Source organism: Apis florea, unplaced genomic scaffold (assembly GCF_048593485.1).
Source record: "Apis florea isolate Af1SG1 unplaced genomic scaffold, ASM4859348v1 contig_2897_pilon, whole genome shotgun sequence".
Lineage (NCBI taxonomy): Eukaryota > Metazoa > Arthropoda > Insecta > Hymenoptera > Apidae > Apis > Apis florea.
In genome coordinates this window covers 1,239,655-1,256,549 of record NW_028256665.1, presented here as the reverse complement: position 1 = coordinate 1,256,549, position 16,895 = coordinate 1,239,655, and the positions used below count along the sequence as shown (strand labels likewise).

Genomic DNA, 16,895 nt, shown 5'->3' with positions numbered 1-16,895 from the left:
CCACTTACTACTCTCGTTTTCGACTCTCTCTCTCTCTCTCTCCCCGTTTTAGTAGATTCGTCACGCCACTTTCGGCGCAGTGTTATATACGCTCGACGCTTTGAAAATTATTTTCCTTCGTTGTTAATTCGAAATTTTAATGCGAAGCGCGGTTATCGCCGTGCTTCGTTTGAAATTATGACGCTTATTATTTCGTCGCCTCATTTTGGGGGAACGAACGTTAATTTCACGTAATGACACGTTGTCCCAACCGACCCGTCGCTTCTTCAAAAGTTGCCACTTTCACGAAGGTAAAGTTTTCACCCGAAAATCGCGCAATCGTCGTATTAACGAGTCGCGAGTCTCTAATTTGATGAGCGCCAACGTAATGCCGGATTTTATTTACACACTCGGCTCGTTGACCGAGAATGAAAAACGCTCTCTCTCTCTCTCTCTCTCTCTTTTTTCTCGTTTTCTCTCTTTTACAAAGGATCACGACAGATCGGGGAGTTATCGTCCACCAACGTTTTTCCACCAACCCGGCGAAAATCATTGTGACGGCTCAGCGGAAAACACGGCGTAATTGCGGCCCAGCGAAACTAATTAATTATGCAGGGGCGAATCGAAGAAGAGCGTTTCTTCCCTATATAATTCTCCATCCGTCCGTTTGCTCTCTCTCTCTCTCTCTTTTCCTCAGTCTCTCTACGCTTTTAAAATCTTCTCTCCTCCCTCTCTTTTCATTGGGGAAAAATTTTCGAAAGAAGAAACAATTTCTCGAGAATAATAATTCGAATAATTAAATTTTTAAAAAACACGCCGAATTATTCCCTCTGTCACTCTGCCTCTTCCACTTGGTAAGAAACCAAACGAAAGTCGAGTTTAATATAAACAAACGTAGCGGGCACGCTAGGAAATAATTACGGGTCTACTACGCGGCGCATGCATCCACCACGATCCCGAAGAGTGCGATCCGTCGAGGCTGCTAACGATCCGCGCCCCTTGCATAAATTTCGTTATCAAGAAATCTCGTTTATAAAACACGGAACCCCTCGAAGCCTCGTGTGCAATTCCGAGAAAATTCGCTCCTCCGCTTTTGTTCCGTGCGTGCGTGTATGCGTCGGGTGGCGGAACGAGCAGAGGGTCCCTTCGTCCTGCTCGAGTATTTATTTAACGCGGTGGAGCGAAGGGAAGGGGTTGATCGAGTCAAACTTCTTCCGGCCGAGACCTCGTGGAGGGGAGGAAAATGGCCCAGGGGGGTAGTGAGGACTTTTGCCGGACGCACGAGTGCCATATTGGGGACACGTAGCGCACTCTACCTGCCGCATTGTGCTCGCGCTCTCTCTCTTCTCCTCGCTTCTTCTTTTCTTCGCCACGCATGTATATATATATATATGTATATATACAGAGCGAGGAGGTTTTTCCAGGTATCGAATGAAAGAGAAACCTGCTGCATCAGCAAACATGGACGAAGAAAGGTGTGCGGAAGGGAGACTGTTCGTCGCGATTGTTATTGAGATAATTGTTTGGAGAAGATTTCTTTGGTTTATATTCTTCGAAAGGGACTCGATTTTGTTGGAAATGAAATTGGACTAGAATGAAATTCGGAATGAAGGTACGAATGATGAGGAGAATTGAACAAATATCGGGACAAACGTGTAATAAATATAAAGAGAAATTTCGCGGGTAAAATTAAATACCCGAGTTTGGAAAGGATAGATCTGGGTTGCGTGTATCGCACAGATAAATTCAAAAAAAAAAAATATTTCATCGATAAAATCGAATAACAATCTAGGATTTTCATACGTAATAAAAAATTTAGACGGATGCGAGTATTCATAAAATTGAATAAACATAGATACGTAGAAATGTAAAAAAATAAGAGAATATCGTGTTTGAATTAAATTTCACGCTTCACACTATCGTTACATTTACGAATACAATATTTGGTCTCTGGATAATATAACAAAAATTTGTTGCTTCGAGTCGTTTTTACACTCGGAAAAAAAAAAAAAAAAGAAGAAAAATTCAAATAAAATATTAGCTTCGACCATTGACGTTTTAATTTTAACATCCTGCTCGATTCGTCGACTTTACATACGATTCTCTTATTTGTATTCGGCGTTAATTTTGTTCAGCAGGTGCGCGGAGGTCTTTTATGGAGTTGCACCACTCGTAATCCTAACGTTTGATCGCATCTATTACAGTTGAACCACCTATAATACGTAAGTTTCGAGACTTGGCGCACCAGTCGGGTAAAATCGATTCCACCTGCGCTTCACCTTCGTCCCATTCGCGCTCCTCTACGCTACTACTCTTCCCCTCCTCGTTCCTCCCCGTCTCAATTACGAAAGAAGATCAGGTTGCACCACCTTGTCTTTCGTTCTTCGTCACGTTGTTATTCGATCATCGACCCCTCCCAAGGGTCGATGCCGATTACCCGCCAATTCCAATCCACGCGCATTGCCAAACAAACGAAATTTTCAAATTCCAACTCGCTTCGAATCGTTGAAAATTTCGAGGAGGAGAGATTCGATGCGATATTGCTCGAGCGCATATTCAAAACATGTTTGCCGATGTTTCTGCTCCTTTGCGCTTCCACCCGCCCCGTCGATACACCGTGTTCATCAATTTCGTGCAACGTCTGCCAGTTTCGATTAACTTTTGCAGCGTGCACACCGATCACGGTTGTCTCGTTCATCAGTTTAATTACGTGTTATACAACCGTTCATCCCGAGTCTCATAAACGATCGCGTTTACGAACGTGCAAATCGGCGGGATAAAGAGGTATCGTTTGCAATCGACAGATAACGAAACAATATTTTTCTTGAGCCGGTTATTATTGGCCCCTTGATTATCGAATCAATTAACGCGATCCCATCCTCCCGAGTTATTCCTGTCTTCCTAATTACGCGTCGATACAATCCGTACTCTCCCCTCTGTTTAATTTTTATTTCGTTTATTTCTTTATTTTTTCTTTCTCTCTCTCGCTCTCTCTTTTTTATTCCATTTCTATCGATATATCCGTCCTGCAAACTCTATTCGTTATTGTCCCAAAAATGCCGTCGATGCGTTTTCATAAAGGTTGGCCGAACGTTTTATCGAACATCGAAACATTTCCCCAACCCTCGTATTTCCGCTCGAAATTTAGATTTTTGAGGCTTTCAACGGCGCGGAAGTTAATCCTGTATCTCGGAGGCTTCCCCCCCCCCGTGAAAAGCAACCCATCCCACCCCTGTTTCCAAGCGTGACGATGTTTCATCAACGGTGCAGCTTCATCAGCTTCTGACGACACAGGGTGATGCATTGGTATCAGTATCAGTAGTTTGGTATCAGTGTGTCATCAGAGACTTGATGAAGCTATATGGTCGCTGGAACGTTTCCTGGAAAACAGCTACGTTGTTGCAACACCGTGTTTTGGATCACGGTGTCCAAGAAATTAGCCGTAGTATAGCCCTGGCTATTCTTCTCCCCTCCCTCTTGTTTCCTTTTTTATTTTTCGTGGAGATTGCACGCGGATCTCGCTTCGCTTCGTCGTTTCGAATTTTCATTCATCCCTTACGCGAATTTTCCACGAAATTTCTGAGACGTAACAGAGTCTCGTACAGAATTTCGTACGCAGGGGTCGATCGATCGTCGAAAGATCGTTATTCGATTGTTCAATCGTCGTATTATTCAATCGTCGTCACGTAAAAGAGAGAGAAAAAAAAAGAAAAAAAAAAAGGAAAAGATGTCGTTCCAACGGTTTATAAATACGCTTCCCTCATCGGCATATATGTTTTAGATTTCGCCTCGGTTTATGCTGTTTGCTCACATATGAAGCGGTAGCGGAACAGTTTCGCTCGAACAAACATACATCGCGCGTATGTTAAATGTGACTACTCGTATATGTATACACGAGTATGCATATCGAATCTGTTTAGACGCGTTGCATTTCGTGATTAAATCGGCTCTCGGACGCCCGAAATTCTTGGTCGCACGAATTTTCGTCCAACAAAATTGAATATCACGAAATTAACCTCCAACGTTGTTAACTTTTCTCGATTACGATTCTCTCGACGCCCCTCGACGTCCTAAATATAAAAAAAAAATATGAATAACTCAACTCGGAGAGGTCGATCGAAGCTCGCCAAATTGTCGAATAATAAACGTACGAGAAATAGGATAGGCGCCGCTCTCAAGTTATGAAATTTCAAATCGAAAATGCCGCTCTCGCGCCCGATTGTCTTCAAATTATCGAGGTGAAGAGAAGTGCGCTCGAAATTGAAAGGCGACCGATGCGGATAACGTTAGCGTTGGCGAAAGCCGCGCTGATACCTCGAACAGGAGAAAAGTGCAAAGGAGGGAAGCGTCGTCCCCCTTCCTTCCTCTACTGTTTTCTATGCAAATTTTTGGATAGGAGGAGGGGGGGGAGGGGGTGAAAAATCGAATCGGGACACGATATTTTCCCGAATTTTCTTTCCAAAACGTTCCAATTTTTTCTTTTTTTTTTTTTTTCCCCTCCCCGTTCTCGAATTTCCCCGTTTTAATGTACCGATGTTAATCTTTTCCCCCGGAATGAATATGCATCTAGTGTAGTACGCGTCTAGATTAATCGATAACGGGAAACGTGTGTGTTACTCTACTCTGTAATGCTCTTCCAAAATTTTTCCACATTTTTTTCCGGCTTTCGTATTCCGTTAGTCGAGTATTATTTTTTTTTTCCTTCTCTCTTTTCCCTTTTTTTTTCTTTTTCAAATTCGAATATAAACGACTATATCATCTCTCGCTCGCATTTTCAACGTCGTTCGACGGATGAAATCTATCCGACTTCGGAAAAGAACGCGGAAAGCAACGAATTTAATCGAACGATTAATCGAGATTAATAATAACAACATTCCAATTGCAAGTTTAGAATAAAGTTAATCTTGACGAATGTTGCTCGATGAACAATTTATTGTGCGGTTAACCGCAACGCGTCGAACGTTACCACCGAAGAGTTTAGAGAGTAAATAATAATTATCGACCACACCTGTGGAATATATCTTATCAATAATCGCGACCTCGTGATCATATACGACCGCTCGAAGATGGACTATCGTGGATGGAAGGGGAGGTCGAGAAGAGGGGGAATATGGGCGGTTTGAAAAGTCGTTGCGTGGCCGGACGAAGATCGTGGGGACGTGGAACGGCCAATTATTAGCGAATATCGGCCGCCCAGGTTTTGGAATATCCGGCGATCGAACGGCGATATATATATATCGATTCGAGTTCAGGAATCGGCAAGTCTCGGGTGGGTTGGGAATATCGAGAAAGTTTTAACGGTCCTTCATTAGCGAAAATAGTTTTGGGGCGGGTGGTATTCAACGGTGGAACGGTGAGACATTGCTAATTCGAAGCCGACGGTCGTGGAATAGTTGCAGCTGTTCGATGTTCTTTCGTGACAATAATCGCTAACTGGCTGCTGATCAACGTGTTGATATATATATATATATAGGGAAGGGGAAAGCCGAGAAATTCGATTATCGCGCGTCGATTCATTCTCGAAATTCTTCCTAATGTTATTCTTCTAAGAAAAAAACGCGTGGATAAAGAGAACTTGTGCTGAAAGTGGGATTGATCTGTCTGCTTCTAGTTGCGGCGCGTAGAAGAGGACAAAGCCGCGTAAGGAGCTCTGGCTTCCGTGGACAGCTCTGGCGTAAGTGTGACACGATTACCAGTGGCTTTCCTCTTTCCTTCAACAAAATTCCGTCCGATTAAACGAGGATTATCGATATCGTCGGAATCGTCGTTGCATTAGATGTGAAATATTCCATTTTTATCCGCGATCTGTCCGCATTTTTTCGTAACGAGACGAGTCGAGTGATTGGGAGGAGCAGGGGATCGTAAAAGGGGATCCAAGAAATCAACGCACCACCAGTATCTTTCCTCCAGGAGATCCTCCGGTTGATCCTTTTATCGCTCCTTTGCGATAAAACGCAACGTTTCTTTCTTCTTCTTCTTCTTCTTCTTCTTCTTCCCGAGAAGAAGAGATCCTCCCCCTCGTTCGCCACCATTCTCTTTTCGGTTCTCCCTCTCACCACGCCCATCCCTCGTCGTCGTTTGCATAAAGTGAACCATCCGCGCTTTTAATACACGCAAATGAAGTTACGCTCCGGAACTAATCATATTTGCATGCGGAACGGCGATCTCCTTTGAGCCCTTGTCGCACTTATTATACTACGGTTAAGTCGACGAAGAAACGTTTTACGACGGAAAGACGAGCGGCATGGGTAATGCTCGATCGATCGATCGTACCGACGTCGTTTTGTTTTCGATACAAGAAGAAGATAATTGGCTCGGCAAGATCGAGGTCTGACCACCTGCGATTTTTCTCCGTAATTCACGATACCGCATCGATTCGATCTGGAAGAAAATTTAATATAGAAAAAAAAAAAAAAAAAAAATTCCCGAAACTTTTCAAATTTTCACGAGGTCGAGAAATTTCGCCCTGGATTTCCTGACGTGCGAAACTTTCGAGTAGGAGGAGGAGGAGGAGGAGGAGAGAGATACACCACTCGATTCGTCACGTTCGAGCGCTAGGCGATCAAATAATTCAGATTGGAATCCACGGAATCGCGGCTCGATCGAAAGATTTTCAATTAAGGGAAGAAGGAACAAAGTTTCGTTTTATCGATGATGGTTGTGGTGGTCCTCGCGAGTCGCGCCTCCACGACACGGGATTACGCTATTACACGTTAATGAGAGCCGGGCCTTCCGCGCCCAAGATACGTACGAATGAAAGATAAACGCCATCCTCCCGAGACACTGTTTGCAGAGCACTCATTGTACGTTACTTGAGAAGTTTCTGCGACTACGCCGAAACGATATTCTTGCCGGGGCTTGCCGCGGAAACTTTCGATGAAACGTGACATTTTGCCGTTCCTCCGCAATCATGCTTAATTAATTATCGATCGCCGCCTCCTCTCCCTCTCCTCCCCCGCTTGATAAACGCCTCTTCTTATCTCGAATTTCGATTGGCAAACCGGAGGGACGAATTCCGTTCGATTCGAATCTTTTCTACTTCTCGTCCATCGATCTCGATCGATCACCGTTCGAATTTCCAATTTGAAATTTGGCCAGCACGCGCGTATTTAATCCCCCTCTCCCTCCTCTGCCGCCGCATTTCGGTCACGCACGATCGAGTATCGTCATTGTCGTCGTTGCGTATCGACCGTGGCGACGAGCAGCACACGGCCGTAATCGTAATCTGGAACACGGAATATCGCCTTGGTCCCGAACGCTGTCGCGCATCGAGATACACGTATCGATAACGTGTAAGCGCGCTCCAAGAGAGCCGACGATCCGTCCAACGATCTGTCGCGTCCCAAATCCAATATTAAAGATCAGAGATTATTATGTACTACCGCGATTTATATGTTAAGCTCTCGATACCTTTATCGCCGATTAACCGACGATCCTCTCAACTCATCCTTAATTCGTTCCGAGCGAAATTTTTCGAATAAATCCCCCCTCCTTTCCCGCAGAATCAAACGCTGCTAACTAAACTAACGTTACTAACCCTCTTCTTTTTTTCTTCTTTCTTTCCAGATTCTCTGTAAACTATCGTCCCCCTCCAAAAAAAACTAACACCCACGCTTCGCCCAAACAAACAAAAGCAACAACTAACAACAAGAATCGAAATGCGATCGGGTCTGAGCGAAGGAAACTATCGCCTACCCTCCTCGCCTACCCCCTGAACGAGCGAATCGAGCGTGGGTCTCGAGACGCGGGGAGTGGTGGTGGTGGTGGTGGTGGTGGTAGTGGTGGTGGTGGCCCCGGTCGCTCGAGACCGAATCATGCGAATTCGTGGAAAGAAAGATGCGCAGGACGAGCAGCAACGGTTTGAAGCTCGACCTGACGGAGAACACGCCAGGTAGCTCGTTGTCGAGGCTGCCCAACTTGGTCGAGCATGCGGAGACCTGCCAAGCGTTGTCCACCGGAACCGGTGAGAATTTAAGCAGCAAACTGCCGAACGTGGTCGAGGGCTCGATGGACTATGGTAGCGAGCGTAGATCGTCCCGGTACCTCGAGTACCACCAAGACCACCAACCGACCACCCCTAAACCGTATCAGGAGGGCATGTTGCCCCCTTACGAGCAGCAGCAGCAGCAGGCCTACCACGACCACCAATCGAGCAGAGGGGGTGGGTACGGCAGAGGGGGCTACGGCAGGGAGGACATCGAGCGAGGGACGTACGACGACAGGATTTATCCCGAGGACGACGACACGAGCCTGAGGTACGATCGTCAGAGGGGGGCGTATCAGGAGTCGGAGCTGGACGCGGCGTACGATGCCCAGAAGCTGAGCAGGACTTATCCCGGGGCGGAGGAGGCGGGGGGAGGAGGCGGGAGGCGGTACTCGAGAGATCTGACCGATTACGAGTACGCGTCGAGATACGCGGAGGAGACGTTGAAGCTCGAGGCGAAGAAGGACCATCATCATCCTCACCACCACCATCACCATCATCATCATCACAAAGGGGCGTACGCCGACCCGACCCCGTCCAAGGGCTACGAGTCCGGGGTGAAGACGCACGACTCCGCGTACGAGTTGTCCCAGCAACAGGATCTGCCGGGGAGGAAGTACGAGGGGGGCAAGTATCACTCGGTGAGCAAGATGTACGGCACGTTGCCGAGGTACGAGGCAGGTGGCAAGTCGTACGAGGGTGGCGGGAGATCGTACGAGTACGAGGAGCAGCAGGGGACGCCGTACGATTCCAAGTACGAGTTGACCAGCTCGAAGAGTTACGAGAGGAGGTCCAAGTACGAGGGGTCCTCGTCGTCGAGGGCGTATCAGGACAAGTCGTCGTACGATCAGACGTTGAAGATCGGCGAGTTGGGCACCGCCGTCACCACCTCGTCGTCCGGTTACGTCGGGGGGAGGAAGGCGCAGGATCAGGATCAGGAGACGGCCGCGGAGAAGATGAACGGTTACAGGAAGAACAATTTCGAGGCGTACGGGGTTTATTCGGATCCCGAGGACGATCACGGTTTCCTGGCCGAGAAAAAGCCGGCCCAGTACCCGTACAAGGGCGTGGTGGTGAACGTCAGCGGGGAATCGAGCGTGATCGATCAGAAACGGGCGAAAGACGGGAGGCAGACCGAGGTCGTGGCCAATTCTTGGTGCAGGTTTACCATAGTGCTGCTCTTGTTGGTCCTCCTTATCGTTATCTTCGTCTTCGTCGCTGGGATCGTCCTCTACCTGAACTGTGAGTCTTTCACCTCCGTCTTTTATTCCGCGATCGTTCAATTTAGCCAAGCCTCTCTTCGATCGGACGTTGATTATTGATACCGAGTCGAAGCGAGAATAATCGGCTACGATTCCTCTCGTCAAATATCCCCGACGACGCGTTCCATTCCCCTGACGAGAAGAGTCGAAGAGTCTCGTTTAGAGTTTATGGCGCGAAAACGAACGAACGAACGAACGACGGATGATCCCTTTCCTTCGTTCCCTCCTTTTCTCGATTTCTTTCTCGCCCTTTCTCTTTCTCACCGGATCGAGAGGGCCATTTACTTAACGAGCATCCGATACAAATTATTTACGGTCGGCCACGCGACCGCCATAATAACGGGCGACCGCGACGACGACGTCGAGGCCGACGACACGTGCTGACGATACGTTAAGCCGATGGACGGGGGAGGGGGGAGGAGACCGTCTCCCAGCCAGTTTTATATATTCGGATTTGACATGCCCGGCACGTAGCGACTTGCCACTAGCGAAACTGTTCGGACGGAATTACAATGTGAACGGTAAATGGAAGAAGAGGGTTTAAAGAATAGAGGTGGACAAGAGTGACACACACCTTGGGAATCCATTTTGTTCCACGGTGAACACGCTCGGACGCGGCACGCTTCAACGGGAAACCGTTACGAGAGCGAAACGTATTTAATTTTCCTTCGGGCGCGGATCTTGTCGGCCTTTGAAACGGTTTTTGAACAAATCGTTTCTCTCCAACGTTTTGCTTTATTATATCCCCGTGGATATATATATATATATATATATGTATATTTTTTTCGTTTTTAACGTTGGAAAAAATGAATCCTTCGAGGCGATTGTCACTCTTCTGCTCCCCGAGGGGGGAGAGTAATGTAAACCGACTAATTTTGGAAACACTCGATTCGCGATTCGATTAAAAGCGCATAGAGCGACAATGTTGCTGATAATGTATAATTCAACGTCGACCAATTAGTGGGATCAATAATTAATAACTTCTTGGTTGACTCGTGAAAATTAACGTACGTACGTACGTATGGTAAAATTCAATCTCGATTATTAATTAAATATCTAAATTGTATTTTCGTGAAATTAATCGGGGAAAGCGGTATCCCGTCCCCGGGGCTCGGGCTGTTTTTCGACCGAGCTTAATCGAGAGAGTCTATAATCAGTCAACGATACAACGATACAACACTTGTTACTACGTTCGTTTCTTTTTTTCCAATCCCTCTCGCGAAACGCGAAAACGAAAAAAAAAAAAAAAAAAAAAAAAAGAAAAATCGATACTCGTTAAAATCTTCCTCTTACGAGGACCAACGATGGATGGATGGATGGATGGATGGATGGATGGGAAAAAAGCGTGGAAACCACGATGGCGGAAACTCTCGATCCATTCGTCGCGCGTCGCACGCGGCCATTCGTTAAAAAAAAAAAAAAAAAAGATCTCTTCTTCCTCGCTCTTTTCGAGACACCGGCCACCCCCTCCCGGCTTCTCGACGACTCGTTTCGACGAACGCCGATCGCGAACAAAGGAGGCGGGAAACGGGGCAACAGAGTTGGAAAAGAGCGTCAGCAGAGTTTTTCGATGCGGTGCATCCCCAACGATCCATCCTCCCCTGCGATTTCCGGGGCCGGGTATCGGCGGCGTACTTTGGTCGAAACGACGAGCAAACAAGGGATGAAATAGCAAAGTCGGAGCGGGAGGGCTATTCCGAGTGGCTGCGTTTGGCAGCGGGCGAAAGGCCCGTTTCACCGATTCGCTTTATTTTCGGCTCGACTTTTCGCCCGACCGGCTCGCAATCAGCCCTTCCATTGTCCCCCGGGGACAATACATTTACCGCGGGGAACGGCCAACCCCTTCCTCCACCCTTCCCTCTGCATCCACCCCGATTTTCGAAAATTCGAGCCGATCGTTTTTTTCCCGCGTCGATTATCACGCGTTTTCGAGAAAATTTATAATCCCGCGATAATCGGGAGAATCGTAATCGCCTCGATCGTGGTCGAAATTCGAGAGTTATTACGCTCGTACATCGCCATTTCGAGAATCGTGGCATTTTTGAAATCGGTGGGAGGGGATCGAGGAGGAATCGATCGGTGGATCGAGGACGGGCGACATTGACGGATCGCAAGGGAGATGTATCATGCGTGGTTGAACGCGAGGAAGATTTGTGTTGTACGAGCACCCGATACCGCGGATAGCCGATACCGTTATATGACGCGTATATAAATTTTATCACACCCTTTTGCAACCCCACCTCCTCCCCCTCTCCTCTTCCCGACGAGCTTCGGGGAGCAGAGTTGTCGCGTTTCAACGCGTCAATTTTGATTTCGCGAAACTTGGAAACTCGAGAATTAATCGATCCGCGGAACACGCGATAAATTTCTCTTTACTCGGTCAATCGCTTGCCAACTCGCCGACCGTTTATCTGAAACGCACACACCTAATCCAATCGTGACCTAGGAGTCGCTCCTCCTCGATCGTGCAATCCTTCTCTAAGAAGACCTCCACTTATCCTTGAGAGGATAACTCGCGATCAAGGAAATGCGCGACCAACATTCGATCCCTTCGCTCGTGGATAGACCGCTATGAAATTAGTGACATACGGTATATACGAGACGGAGACAAGCAGGAGATTTGGCGCAGGATTCGGTATGTAAGGCACGTGTTCGTATCCTCCTTTACGACCGTTTCCCGCCATTTCGTCCTCGTTCTCGCCGCGCGAGAAACGGTTTCTCCGAGGCTGGTGGTCTTCGTAGGATTAAGGGCGTCGCCGATCGTATTAGGGGATATCTCATCTGCCCGGCATGCTAAACCCGGCTGCGTTTGTTCCACGTAAATTGCGAGAAATTTGCCCGGGACGATGTCGGTCGTTGCCTTAACGCAGCCAACCATCGTCAAACTCGATCATCGACCATCTTCTAATTCCTTCTCCTTGATCCCTCGAAACTTTGAACCACTGAGACGCTTCTTTCTTTTTCTGCCTTCTCGTAATCGATCAATTTTCGATAGTCTGTCGGATGAAATGTATGAGAACGAATGACGAGTTCGATGCACGAGACAGATGCAAAGAATTTATTAAGCGAAGCTGTAAATTTATATCGATTCAAGAGAAATTTATATCGATCGAGTCCCCTTTGTGTGGAACACGCCTGAAACGATCCCCGGATACACGGACCCGCGCCAAGTTTCCCAAATTCGATTCCATACCGGTAGCTTACGTCGGATTCTAAATTCAACGCGGAGATACTTGGAGATCAAATGATTTCCAAAGAAATCATTGCGATGCGACCAAAAATCCGGCTTCTTTATTATTCCTCGATCTTCGAACTGGCTGTCGATTCTCTCATTGGGTTTCGAGAAAGGGTATATATTTATTCGCGACCGAGGGAAACGATGAGAGAAACAGACGAGATTGGATCCTTACCTCGTCGAGCCTCGCGGCCTTCTGTTTTACAAGGAGAAGCTGGCTCGTGAAATTTCACTCTCCCCGCGATAAACGTCCCGCAACCGCGATTGCACGGCTGTGAAGTGTTCTCGTGGCGCGAAAAGGGGGAAAAGTCGCGACTGTTCAAAGTGGCGCGAAATTCGAGATACGTGGCGAGGAACGGGGGCAGCGTGGCGGATGATAGCGGTCTCGTCGAATTTCCCAACGGCGCGAGAAAACCTCGCCTCGTTGCGAGGATCGATGGAGATTCAAGAATAATCGAATTCAACCCTTCTAACGTTCTTCTGAAAAAACTGGAATACTGGAAAAAGGGGAATTTTCCGGATGGAAATTGTGGTTGTTTTCCGGAAGAAGTCGAGAATTCTCGGGCGGGTAAACGATCTGAACGATGCATCGTTTCCCGATATAACACGAATCACCCGTCGTATTCTTCTTTTCGTTTGGGGGGGCAAGCATTTGGTCTGACTAAGTTTCTTATTGCTCGCTATTACCTCGCTGCAAACTTCCTTCTCCACCTCCGGATGTTAAACTGGGGAAACGATTCGGCGAATGTATAATATCGCCGCGACGGTTCACGCCGGATTAAATCCGTAGAGGCGCGTTCCCCTCGCGAAACAGCGGATGGAGATTCGTGTACGTGGCTGCAACGTGGCTTACAACCGTAACTCAGCAACGACGATGGAGAACTGCTTCTTGCCGGCTGGGACTTGTTTACGATTTTTCCTCTTCGCTGTTGAATTTGTAACCGAGCTCGTAATACGAAGTATTACGGTTTATTTCTCTCTCTTATTCGATCTTCTTCTTTTTTTCTTATTCATCGTAATTTTCATTCGCGAGCCACTCGACTCGTCACCTTCCAACCCCCTCTCGATCGAGTCGAGTTGAGAAAATATTCTCTTCCAAAATTCTAGGAACCTGGCCAAAACTAGCTTCCCCTCGGTCTGTGATTTCGATCCCAGAAAGGATGGAGGGAAGGAGAAGGAGGGGGGAGGAGAAATGAGAGAGCCAATGAGAGGAAAAAGGTCGCGGCAATCGGCGGCGATCGGGATTGTTCGCAAGTTACCGAGTTCGAGTCAAGATTAATGTTAACTTCGCCGTAGGAGTTAATAAGTCCGAGACCGATAAATCCGGCTAACTCCTCGTCTCTCCTCTCCTTCTTCTCCTGCTCTCCCCCTCCTCTCTCCGCTGCTGCTCCATTACGGTTCCTCTCGTCCGCCCTCCCCTCCGCTTTCGCACGAACCTGGTCGCGGAGCTTTGAGAAAACTCGAAAACTTTCCTCGGCGAAGAAAAAGCCGGCAAAGAAGCTTCAGAAGTCCCGGCTTCGATTCCCTCTTCTCAGCGGATCGTTCTTGTCGCGACTGACTAACCAGTTTCCATATTATTCGAGGCGAGGTCGTTTTACATTTTTTCACCGTTTTTTTCTTTCTCGACGCATGATCGATCGAAGCAAGCTTTCGACAAGCTTTCTTCTCTGTGGATTAATCGTTTTTCTACTGGAGCGCGAAAGAAGAAGAAAAAGAAAAGTGCGTCCATAAACGGAACGGGGCTTTGGCTATATACGAGAATTATCAGGGATTGTTTCGTGTAATTTTATCACACGAAAATACAGTTAAGGGATAAAAGGATGAGAGCGAGAGGAGGACAGCGAGGAGTAAAATTGTATAGAAATGTTAGAAGCGATCCGACACGGTCAGCTTTCCACGAAGGAAAGAAGGGATGGGACGGAAGTTGGTCGCTAAGGAGAGTAGTCCCCTCTGGAAAAGCCGTGTCAGGGAAGCTGACGTTTAATTTAATAAATGCCGCGATGTCGTGCTCTTTCTTTCCCTCCCTTCTTTCCTTTGCCACTCTTGCGAAGAGGGGCGCGTTTCCGCGCCATTTCCTCCCTTCCCGCTGCTAACTGCCATCCCGTTGCCGTGTAAAATTTCTTCGGTAAAACTAGCGAGGAGGCCGAGGCGAAGCTTAATAAAGGGGGTCGAACTCGTAGGCGGCAAGTTTGTACCGGCAAGTTTGCCCATTCTCGGTTTGTACTTTGGAATCGCTACTTTGTCCGACATCGTAAATTATCCTTTTATCTTCTCTTCTTTTTCCCCTTTCGCCGTCAAATCTTCACGCCTTCTTCTTCCTATCTCAATGAAACGAATCTTCTATTTTTCTTGCCAGGAGAAACAAGTTGAAACGAAAATTCGCGATACAGAGGAAACGTAACGCGTAAACACGCAAATGTGATTAATCTGTCGTACGAGGCGTGTTGTTTTATCATTTCGCGCGTCCATTTGATCGAACAATACGTTTTCCAATTCTGTTGAGTAAGCAAAACTCGGATGTAACGGAATAACCGTGGCTCGTCCGATCCGCGGAACACGGTGTCAACCAGATACCAGTTTCAATTATTAGCGACACGAGCCTAATACAATCAGTGTCAATTGTTGTCACGGCTAATTGCGGCCTGGTTAATGGAATTTCCGAGTAGACGGGAATCGTGTAAACTCGGCGATGACGAATGTCGCGCGATGTGAAAACTTGACGGTGAATTTTCTTTTTTTTAGAGTGAAACGCGTCGATGGGATGGAAAACTTTACGATTTTGTTTTTGATTTTCGGAAATTTTTCTACGAAAAGTGATGGTTGCGATTACGATCGACCTTTCGCGCGTTCCTTTTTCTTTTTTTTTTTTTCTCTCTCTCGAGAATAATTTTAGAAAGCTCGGCGAAGAATCAGAGGTATATTCGAGCACGTGAGCGCAGTTAGGAAGAAAACTTTCTTCATTTTTCCCGGTTGATCGGTGGAAAGTTTTCCATGAAATATCGCGTGAATCAATCGCCGACACGAATGCTCCCGATCCAACCATCCTTTCCGCGCTGTCGTTCCAGTTTGAGAGGAGTAACGAGTCAGCTCCAGCGCTTTGTCCTCCTTGAGCTTTCCTACTTTTCGACGAAGTTTGGCCTCCGATGGAACGAGCAAATCCTTCCTTCCTTCCTTCCTTCCTTCCTTCCTTCCTTTCTCTCGTGGATCGTCACTCGACGATCTTTCGTCGAGGTGTTATTCGCATCCGTGCGATATTTTTCCTTCGATCGAACGCGCGTCCTTGATAAATCGCGTTATTTCTATCGATCGAGTGATTAAACGGCTGTATCGATCGGTATTACAGAGACACCGGAGCGAAAGGCTAATCAGGCGATTTAAGCGCGGTTGGGTAACCGGTAGATGCGGGCGATTTCGGGTCGGGCGGCGTTGAAACACAATAGGGATAGATAGAGATGATTTCGATGAACTTTAGATTTAGCCGGCTCAAACTACATCATCATTCCGATTTCTCGCGCGTACGGCTTACTTTACATCAGCGTTATCGATTCGGTTACCGTGTAGGGTAAATTAATCCTCTGGCACTCTAACGATACCGATCAATAACGGCGGAAACAGTGGATTATCGTGTCTTCTCCGCCGCATCGTATCGTCTGACGGTACGATAATTCTATTGGGAGAAAAGGAGAAGGAAGGAGTAGGTTTGTAGAACTTTCGTGCTCACGGAGAGGAGGAAGCGAAAAATCGAAAATCACCTCACCGCCATTTCCGCTCTTTCTGTCGAATGCAAAAGAAGGAAGAAAGAAAATTCGGATGAAATATCGCGTCTGGGAGCACGACGACGCGTGAAATTTCCTCTTTTGAAAATTCGAGGCTTCGTTATACACGGCTGCTGTAAATCCAAATTCGATTTAAGCGACAATAACAATTTTTCCACGACCAAATCATCCATCCCTTTGTCTCTCTCTCTCTCTCTCTCTCTCTCTCCTTCCATTTTCTCATCAATTTTCGCTCGTGGAAAATCCTCGACCGGGGATACAAAGTCGACAGGGTCGAGGGGAGAAATCATCTCTGAAATTACACCCTCCCTAAGCAAGGGGCTTGATTCCGTTGAAACATCGTTTATCCCCCGTGTTCCACGACTTTTGACACACTTTCACAGCCTTGTTACGGATCGGGAAGCCAATATACAGACGGGTTGGGCAGACACTGGGGCCAATTTTTCAGTCGTCGCCCGTTCCATTCGGATCCATCCACGACTCCACGCGCGTGCTTTGATAAGTTTTCGACTTCAGAGTCGAAGCAAGTTTCGTCGTAGGGAGAATCGAGGCGTTGGGAAAATTTTCGGAAATTTTGAAATATCGGGAAACTCTGCTCTCCTCCCGATCGATAGTCCATCCACGTTCTTTTCTATATTCGAGCGACAAACATCGGCCGA

General features: G+C 47.2%; 1 protein-coding gene across 6 annotated transcripts in view; it reads left to right on the top strand.

Annotated features, from left to right (window-relative positions):
* LOC100869960 (agrin) overlaps positions 1-16,895 on the top strand; it is a 314,930-nt gene that overhangs the window by 86,802 nt on the left and 211,233 nt on the right. For 4 of the 6 annotated variants that reach the window (XM_012491686.3, XM_012491688.3, XM_012491687.3 and 1 more), the window contains exon 1: positions 7,777-9,205. The exons of the other annotated variants lie outside the window; for them this stretch is intronic. In XM_012491686.3, the coding sequence (XP_012347140.3) occupies positions 7,816-9,205 (1,390 nt within the window). In that variant the 5' untranslated portion in view covers positions 7,777-7,815. Of the gene's footprint in view, positions 1-7,776; positions 9,206-16,895 lie in introns of those variants that run through there. 6 annotated transcript variants of the gene reach the window in all.